At 37.9% G+C, this 10,045-nt stretch overlaps 1 protein-coding gene across 2 annotated transcripts; it reads left to right on the top strand.

The window, feature by feature from the left end:
- On the top strand, nt 1-9,623 carry LOC143851448 (uncharacterized). 2 transcript variants are annotated; one of them, XM_077360894.1, is made up of 6 exons: nt 1-44; nt 363-454; nt 7,036-7,171; nt 7,274-7,361; nt 8,387-8,539; nt 9,346-9,623. In XM_077360894.1, the coding sequence occupies exons 3-6, from the start codon at nt 7,039-7,041 to the stop codon at nt 9,377-9,379; spliced, it is 408 nt and encodes a 135-aa protein (XP_077217009.1). In that variant the 5' UTR covers nt 1-44; nt 363-454; nt 7,036-7,038; the 3' UTR covers nt 9,380-9,623. The 2 variants fall into 2 exon arrangements, with proteins under 2 accessions (XP_077217009.1, XP_077217019.1); XM_077360904.1 differs by lacking the exon at nt 1-44 and having other exon boundaries at nt 363-379.
- Nucleotides 9,624-10,045: the final 422 nt, after the last annotated feature.

Raw genomic sequence — 10,045 nt, 5'->3', positions numbered from 1 at the left:
CTCTCTCCTGCTTCTTCTATTCGTCTCTTTGCTCTTCGGAGAAGGTACGTTTCATAGATTCCAAAGATTTTGAAACCCTAGTTTCTCTTCTCTGTTAATTTAAGATTATGTCAACCGATTGTGAGTGCCGAACCTATTATTATATGCAAAATTACGTTTAAATTTGAGTCCAATAATCGGTTTAGCACTCACAGCCGGTTTTCATAATCTAAAATGAACTGGGCCTTTAGTGGGTGTTTTTTCATGATTATAGATCGAAAATATCTAAGAAATTAGATGGTGGGTTACCATTTTTCTTTCAGATATAAAACATGTTGATTGTCATTTGGTGTATGAAATTAACTAAACTTATTTTTTTACAGTCTACATTGAGAAGAAGGTAGCATTCCTTGGATTGTAGAAGCGTTTTCTCCTTATAACTCTAAGTCAAGGAACTCTGCAATTTCAAATTTAAGTGAGAATATGCTTGCTGGTTAATTTAATTATAATTAATTAATATTTTTGTTTATAGTTAGTTGCTTTTAATATAATTCATTTTCCTGCCATTCGGTTTTATTTTAGCGCCCATTGAAACTATATTATTGTATGATTACATCTTCTCCTTTGGCTGGTGTATGGATGATTGTTGATTTGTGTTTCATAATTGACAATAGGATTCGTTACCTTTCAAAAAAATAAAAAATAAAAAATAATTGACTATAGTGGGATGCAAGCTACTACCCATTAATGTTTCTCTCCTGAACTGTATAAGGCTGTAGGAATGTGAAATTGTATTCATAAAGAACTATGCTGCATTTCATAAGTGGAATTAGGCTTCTTGTGGAGTGACATATAGAGTCTAGCATCTATCCTTGAGCAAGGGGGCGAGCCCTGGTGCAACAGTAAGGTTGCTCCATCGTGACTTGGTGGTCGGGGTTGAGTCACAGAAATAGCCTCTCTACAAAGCAGGGGTAAGGCTGCGTACATCTAGTCCTCCCCAGACCTTGTAACGGCGGGAGCCTCGTGCACTGGGCCGCCATCTATCCTTGAGCAATGTGAATACAATCATGATAATATCGTCAAGTGCTTTGTATGAGCAAGGGGGCGAGCCTTGGCGCAACGGTAAGGTTGCTTCATTGTGACTTGGTGGTCACGGTTCGAGTCACAGAAATAGCCTCTCTGCAAAGCAGGGGTAAGGCTGCGTACATCTAGCCTTCCCCAGACCCCGCAATGGCAGGAGCCCCGTCCACTGGGCTGCCATCTATCCTTGAGCAATGTGAATACAATCATGATAGATAAAGTTACAACCATAGGAATGTGAAATTTTATTCATAAAGAAATGTGTTGCATGTAACGGGCGTAATTAGGCTTCTTGTGGAGTGACGTAGTTTTAAAACTCCCCCACCTCATCGTGGACTCCTTGGAGTCGACTCCCTTTTACCTTGGACGTGTTATGTGTTTGCTCTATAGAGTCAATAAAAACTCTTTTAACTCTCCCGAGTTATGACTGTGTCAACCGAGTACTCAGCCGCGTCAACTGAGTACTTGACCGCATCGTGCCGAGTCCGCTAGGACTTTTTTTCAACCTCGTTTTAACCCACATCTGAGTTTTGAAACATTGTGGAGTGGGACATATAGTCTATCATCTTTCCTCGAGAAATGGTGAATACAATCATGATAGTATCTTCATTTTTTAAATGATACAAGTTATATTTAAGTAGAGGAGAAAATATCCAAGATCTAGATGGTTGAAAATACAAAGGAAGAAAGAAAAATAGGAGATGAACTACATAAAATGATCAAGGAGGAAGCTGATGAAAAAATCTCTAGACCCGCCCTGTGAACTCCGTCTCTCGCAATCCGATCTGTTTTGCTATTGTCCGATCAACGGATGTGCTGAAACCGGACTGAATGCCCCTCGACACGTTCATGAATCCCATCGATCAACACCGTGAACATTCAAGGGTGAGAACGACTACTAAACATCCATCTTATGACATTTAAGGAGTCACCCTCCACAACAAGCCTTCCCAAACCGCTCTCAAGAGTTATCCTAATGTACTGGAGGACCACTCTAACCTCAGCCTCATTAGATTCCTTGACCCCAATAGGACGTGAGAAATCCCATCTAGTCTCTCTCTCTCTCTCTCTCTATCTCTCTCTCTCCGTCTCTGATTATGCCTCCCATCCCTAGCGGTCAGGATTGCCAAGGCTTGACCCATCAAAATTTAACTTGAGCATATAATGGTTAGGAGGCCCACGTAGGTAAAACGGACTGTGCCCTTCTTGATCCTGAGCAAATCTCCTTCCAGCACCTATTAAAATCAGAGGAAGATTAAAATTTGAAGGAGGGAGGACCCTCTCCCAAGAAATAATAATGGAAATAATCTTTGTGCAAATGAGTAGAGACTGTAGAGGATCTTTGGTGAGGCTATTGAATATCCTTGCATTCCTCTCCTTCCAAAGGATCTATATGGTGGCTACCTTCGCCCTCTCCATAGAATTCTTCCTTTTGAAGGCTAGGGCACTAGAAGCTAACTTTCCAATTCATCGACCAAGTGGCAAGGGAAAACCCATGGCATCACAAAATTTTCAAGAATGTGGCACCATACCTCCATAGCAAAAGGACAATGAAGGAGCAAGTGGTTTACGGATTCCTCATCTCTCACTCAGAGAGTACAATGGTCTATGGTCCCGCAAATGGTCCACAGTAAGGATCTTGCCCTGAAAAGCAGTCCATCCAAAAACGCACACGACTACGGTGAGAAAAACTCCTTTCAAGTTTCAACATGATGTAGCTACAAGTACTCCAATCAAAAAATTTAAATGACCAAAACCATTACTAGGCAAGTTCTTCAACCTCCCCTAAACCTTATAAATTTCTATTGGATTATTGCTGCTAATTCCAACATCGTCAATATAGTACATAAATCTTTTCCTATATTTTTATAGAGTAGGAGTAACTATTTGCACTTTTAGAAGCTAATTACTAAAACACCATTTCATAATTTATCAAAAGATGCTATAGTTTCTTGTTTGAACATCATCCAAAAAAAAAAACTTCGTTGTTTGAAGCCACTATTCCATCTCCTCAGACTATTAATCAATTTTAGACTTTCCTGTTATCTTGATTCCCACAGAATTTGTGTATTGTTAGAAGTAAATGTCATATTGGGAGGAGTACTTGGTAACTAATTGTTTTCACCAAGACAAGTCCAGTCATGTATAGGCTATTTACTTCTAGATGCACATCAGTTGTTAGACGTGAGGCTGGCAATGATCCACCACTCTATATTTAAGAACAAGCTAGCCCGACCCTTATCTTTGTCTAGTGTGTTAATTATGTTTCATCTTTGTAACCCATTTATAATATTGACATCATACTAGTATGATATTCACAATTTGCAACCTTTATAATCTAGAGCTTGTGCTTTTCCTCTCATGGTGTGAATGCAGATATATTACATGCTATTTATTCCCTTTATTGACTTAATAACTTATATCTGCACTTTTGCATATAGAATTATAAACAGCAATCAAGGTTCGAGGCCTAGACTCGTGCTAAGACCTTCCTAAGTTAGAATGAAGGCAGTCATGCTTCAATTTTGTTAAGAATGTGCAGTCTTGGTTTACTTGTTGTTTAAGAACTCCCCAAGTCAACTGTCGGCTCGCTCGAGTTGACTAGGTTTTACTTTGGCCAAGTTTCTCATTTGACCCACCCAAGTTAATGAATAGTTGACCACTTCAATCATTGACTTTCCCGAGTTCTTGCCTGAGTTCTCGTTTTGGAATGTTGGTTTTTTACGATCACTTCGCAGATATCGTAGCCTCATTTGAAAGGACATTAAACAATTGGACTCTCAAAAAGGAGATTAACCATACCATGTTTTTCTCAACCATGGAGTATAGCATGGGATTGATGAGGAGCAGCCCGCTAAAGGGAAATCCGTGGAGATGTTTTTTTTTCCGCCAGTCAGGCATTTATGATATTTACCTTTAAGTAGCAGGAAAGAGCAAATGTAACTACATACTAAGTTGAAATCTGTGATTTCCTTTCTCTCGTGATGGTGAATTCAGATTTCTTCGAGAACAGCTCAACTCAACTCAACTCAACTAAGCCTTTGTCTCAAAATAGTTGGGGTTGGCTAATGAATCTTTTAGAAAATTTTCATGAAAAAGTGAAAGGATCTACCCTGAAATAGTTAAAAAAATATATTAAAAAAATGCAGATTTCTTGAAGAACACGTTAAAGAAATGTCATTCCTTCCTCTGAACTAGTTACTGAATGTTAGCCAAGACATATCTAAAAGTCTCACATCAAACACAAAAATAGATTCAGTTAGCAATCGTCATTGACATTCTTACCACGTGTCATCCCTAGAGTACCGACTCTGACATATAGCTGCAAATCTTCATAGAATCACCACTGCTAATTGAGCAATTAGCCAAACATGAGGGTTGGTGTCACTGTTCTTTAATACAGAATAGTCGATTGTGGCCAAGCCTCGGTCTCATCACAACCCAGGATCAACAAGAATTGGATTCTTTTCTTCTTTTGGGGTCGGGGGTGGGGGTTAGGGGGTGGAGGAGGGGGAGGTAAGAGATGAGAATGACACCATTTACTGTCTTTTTTTCTTTTTTTTGAATGGTACCATTTACTGTCTTATCCCGTGTTAATTGGTCACTGTCTGAAATAAGGCCGAGATCGAACTCTTTTCACAAGTATCCGCATATTCTATATTATTGGTTGTTAGAGATTATCAAAGTGTATTGACTAAGTTCTTGCATGGTCTTAAATGTCCACCAAAATCATCACAAAATGACTGCGGTGTTTCCCTTGCAATCCCCACCGAAACGATGCCGAAATCGAAATACATATTGAAATCAAAATCGTATGTGCACCAGTGGTTTATTACATAAGTATGTGTTACTTAATTATATTTATATGAATTGAATATGAAATGTGGTGTATGTACTATATAGATATTTATATGAATTATATGTTAAACGAGGTATGTACTGAATTATCAGACAAGTGTGACTGCACATATCACCAGGTGTTTGATGTTATTATCCATTATGGATGGCTGCCTTTCTTTTGTGATGGTTTCTAAGTGTATATTTGTGTTTATTCTAGCATTTCTTGAAGTTTCAACTTAAATTCTATCATTTGCATATCATTCCATATGTTTCAGTGATTTGAAAGAATTTCCACCGAAACCGAAATGTTTCCGTCTCAGTGGTGACCGAAATAAAAACTGAAACCGAATTTAAAACATTGGGTTCTTGAAGGGGTAAGTGTAACGGATTTCCTTTCCAGAATATCTTAGGAGTGAAAATGATTTGGCTGATAGGCTGAGCTAATCGAGTGTTAGGAGAGATTCTTCGTATATAGAGTAACGTGTGCACCCTGATGAAGTTACATTTTTCAAAAATACCATTGTTTCCATAAAAAATATAAGTAAAATCAAATGTACACAACCTGCAACCATCTTGGGGGCAAACACTAGTCACCAACTAGTTCTAAAATAATCCTCTTCTTTTGGTTCTTAGACAAATATCTATCTTAGGTGTATTGTCCTTTATGGAATTCAAGGGTATTTATGGATACTCATTGTCTTGCTGATGCACCTCAGACATCTCTGAAATGCCAAAAAAAAATAAAATTGTAAATATCATAAACTTAGGAAGACAAGTTAGTTAAACTAAAATATAAGCAACACTTTAGATGAGATCTATGAGATACTAATTGGCTTAAAATGTAACATGAGGATGGTTGCTTGGTCTATGTATGAGTACTTATTATGGTAAATGCTATAACAGCCTACTTTTTTCTGTTTTTCAAGATTCATCTGAATTATTTTTGACTTTTCTATTATCTAAAGATAAGGAAATGAAATGGGTTCCATTAATTAAAAAGGTAATGAAATGGGTTGCCAGACTAAAGATCCTAGTCCCATTTAATTGTCAGAGTGAAAATGTCCGTGTGGAAATGTCCAAGCGATCGATGATGAAGATAAATCGCTATGGTTTGTTATGATGTAGCTGAAACAAAAAGTGTACGGATGACTTGTGTAGAGGGTGCCTCCATCTACCATTTCTTGTCTCAAAGGTAAGTAAGTCAAAGGCCTTCATGGAAATTCTCTTCCCTATTTTGTGAAATGGCGGCTATTTGCTTGAGCTTTGAGGAGGAGTGGACTTGCTCCCATATCCATCATGAAGGGATGCAAACGTAGATAAATTAGCTAATTTCAGGGCGCAGCGCGCGTGGATGAAAATGTCAGATTTGTAGTTCTTTTTGTTGTTTCGGTCTAGCCTAGGCATTCGTGTTTGCTTGCCCATTTAGATCTTTATTTTTGGCTTAAGGTCTTGCTTATGCTCCTGTTTCTTTGTTTTCTTCTTTTTTTTTTTATCTTTTCTTTTTGCTCCTTTTATTTTTTTGGCCCTTCTATTGTTTTTTATCTTGCCTTTCTTTAATGGGCTACGTGTCAAAAAAATATGAATTCATATAATTTATGAATTGAAACTTTATCAAAAGTTCAAACATGTGGTAGGAATGAAGTATTTAAACTTATTTTAATAACATGAATAGGGATTTCAAGTTCAGAAGTGATACTTGCACTCCTTTGTTTTGATAATGGCAATTCTGACTTTATTTAAGACTCTATTGATTGGTTGTTGATAACTTGTTGGGAAATTTAACAGCCTTTAACAGCTAATTAAGAAAGTATGAAACAAAGAGGGGAGTGCCATTATTAAAACAAGGGGGTGCAGATACAAGCAGTAGTAGTTCATGAATCTTCTTGATAGACAAGTTGCATTGCATCTCTCACTAGGTTGGATGGCCTACTTTTGAGAGTACTATCATTGTTCTCAATTCTCAGTCACTGGGAATTATTTTTCCTAATTTAAGGGTGCTTCTTCATCATTAATTAGTTCAAACGCATTCTGCCCTCATTCTTCTAGTGCAACTTTTTTTTGTTTTGTTTCAAATATCTTGCATTTTTACTATCTGACGTTGACTAATTTTTATTGATCTTCTCTTGCTTTTGCAAGGGGATGGATCGTTCTGAGTTATGGGCGATATTTGGACCTGGTATTGCGGGTGCGGTTTTTGGTATGGGCTGGTGGTTTTGGGTCGATGCTGTCGTCTGCAGCTCGGTTAAAATCTCCTTCCTACACTACCTTCCTGGTAATCTATCCCCCCACCCCACAACTCTCTCTCTCTCTCTCTCTCCTCAATCTTTTGGAATTAGCATTTTTTCCCTAAATCCTTCATGGATGCATTTTACAGGCATCTTTGCATCGCTCGCTGCTTTGATGTTTAACTGTGTCAGAAGAGAAGACATTGATTATTCACCATATGAAGATGGAGAGTGGAGGTCAGGCCTTCAATTTCATTTTTTTTTCTTCCATTTACCTTTTCTCTTTCTTTTTTTCGACCGTAGGTTCTAATTATGCATGCTGTTGTCGACTTCTTTGCTCTTGGTTATGTTAGGATTTTGCTCACTGTGTATACAAATTTGGGGTTATCCACTGGTGTTTTAGTTTCTCTGATGTGAACTGGTTTTAGGTTTCAGAGGTCTGTGTTAGGATTTATAGATCAAATGAGCAGACATTTAGCTCTTTTTATAGCGCCTTAGGTTTTTTTTTTTTTTTTTTTTTTTGAGGGGGGGTGTTATCTGCCTCATGTTTGGGAAGAGTGTCAGCCATGCTAATCTGGGATGATCCTCAAGACAGTGGATCGTCCATGACAATCAGAATCATCTTTACCAAGACTGATAAAAAAATAAGTATGTACTACCACTTTGGTTTCTTGTATATGCTTGACTCCGCTAATGATGCTTGTCCTTGGTATATGCAATATGCTTAGTTATGAATCCCCTTAATCTTCTTTAATATACCTTTTGTTACCATTAAAAAAATAAAATTGGGGCATCCCTCTGTTTAAGACAGCAACATTCGTCCAGGGTAGTCAAAATTCGGGAAGATTATGGATCTGTACTCGTCCGTGCTATTTAGATAATGCATCAATTACCTTAATTTCCCATGCAAATTAACTGGAAACAGGTCCTTTGCTTTGAAGAAAGCTGCTTCAAAACCCCTAACTTGTGAAAAAAAGCAGAGTTACCCGGATCTACTGTACATCCTACAGAGAGGATGTTGAAACTACTACTGCGTGTGGTGTGTGCACATGCTGGTTGGTGCAATTATATGCGTATGCTGTCATCAAGAGATCTATAAAATTGCATGCTTGCCTTTGTTTGAACCATTATCTACATAGTGTTTCATTCTTCGAAGGATTTTCTAGAGTTGTTTTAAGTTTTGCTGGTTTACTTACTACCGAAAGTATTGTTTACACGACCTGCGTATAACTTTTCCACTGATAAAGCTTTTGAAATTGCAGGTTAAAGCTTTGGCTCTTCTTAGCATATGTAGTTTCATTTGTGTCTCTAGCAGCATCTGTTGGCCTACTGATACAAGATGCACTTACAACTTCTGGCCCCTCAACATGGACAGGCACTGCTGGTGTCTTGCAGTGCGTGTTTGTATTGATCAGGTATGGTTGGTTTCTTTAAAGAATATACAAGCATATAAGACTTGCATCATGTTCTTTGTAGGTACTCCACAGTTGGTACTGAACATGACATTCTCTTCGAGTGAATGCAGAACATGGGATTTTTTTATTTATTTTACATGGGGTATTATTGATAAAGCATGGTAAATTGGGAAAGATGGTTTCTTTCTAGTTATTGGATAAAAAAATAGATGGAAATACCCTTTTCAATTTGTTATTTCAGTGCATTGTGCGTGGTCAGTTTATTTTTTAATGGGGTTATTTCACGTACATTTTTTTTAGTGGTAAGAACAAATTTCATTTCAAGAAAAGACCAAGGAGGTCTTTACAAAGGAACAAGAACAATAAGAACCTGAAAAGAACAGCCTCACTTGGGAAAAAATACATATGAACCCGAAAGGAATGGGACTTAAGGACGAAGATAATCAAACAACTCCACCTCTGCCCTCGAAAACCCGGTTCTAGCAAGAGAGGTATTAGCCGATCAATGAATATGGCGAAATGATAAACTAGCCGCTGCCACTCTATCCTGGATCTCTTCAAAAAAAGAAGCAAACCGCCAGGATGCGAGTGGGACACCTTCAGCCATCTAATCACATTAAGCCATTCCTTGTAATGAGTCAAGTTGACATTCATTGGTTACAAAATTCAACTGCCATTGTTCGAATTTACACCAAATACCACCCAAACAAACACATGATATAGGGCACCTTCTGTTTTTCTTCAATCTATATTTTTAAGCATTTGCTCTCATTGTGCATCTAGTTGACTCATCTGTATGAATGCAGCGGGCTGATCTTCTGGACCTCTCATACAGAATAAGTTGGAGAAGAATCGGAGAACAGTTTGTGACTTGTGCAGTTGATCAAAGAGAGGAATAGTTTACTACTCTTAATTCTTTTTAGTTTTTGTAAATGCGGCGATGCTGTGCTGATCATTTTCAACAATGGAACACCCCAGTTAGTCGAAAGCAATGACTCTTACTGAAATACCCCAAATCTGTTGGGTCTGGAAAGTGTGTTTATACCAGAAATCCAGTTATATATTGTATATTTATTGCCCCAAAGCCTGGAGTTTGTCTTTGCACTGTGCAAACATCATATGATCTGTAGTGACCCAAGAATTTTGCACTGAAATTTGCAGATTTTGAAGAAAAAGGGAAGCTTGGGGATCAAACTCATGACCTCACTGAAGAAAAGGTAAGCAACCTCGCAAGAGCTTTGTTGGATTAAGTCGGGTTAATCAAGCATTATGATCTGTAGAGGGATACGTTGATCGGAGAGTTAGGATCATCCTATGAAGATGATTTTAGTGTTACAAGTGTACATCCTATTTACGTTGTGGCCTAACAAATGAAAGGTTTGGATCATCTTATGAAGTGGGTTCCATAATACTTTTTGAAAAATACTGGACTTCAATTTCGGGCCGTAGATAAATGAGTAATGCTTTAATAGGGCGCAACCTTGTCGTAATACAATGAGGCAGGCC

Source organism: Tasmannia lanceolata, unplaced genomic scaffold, assembly GCF_043159265.1.
Source record: "Tasmannia lanceolata isolate RefF3 unplaced genomic scaffold, GAP_Taslan_0.1 ptg000003l, whole genome shotgun sequence".
In the NCBI taxonomy this organism is placed as follows: Eukaryota; Viridiplantae; Streptophyta; class Magnoliopsida; order Canellales; family Winteraceae; genus Tasmannia; species Tasmannia lanceolata.
Note: the sequence above shows the minus strand (reverse complement) of the source record. Positions and strands in the feature narration are given on the sequence as shown.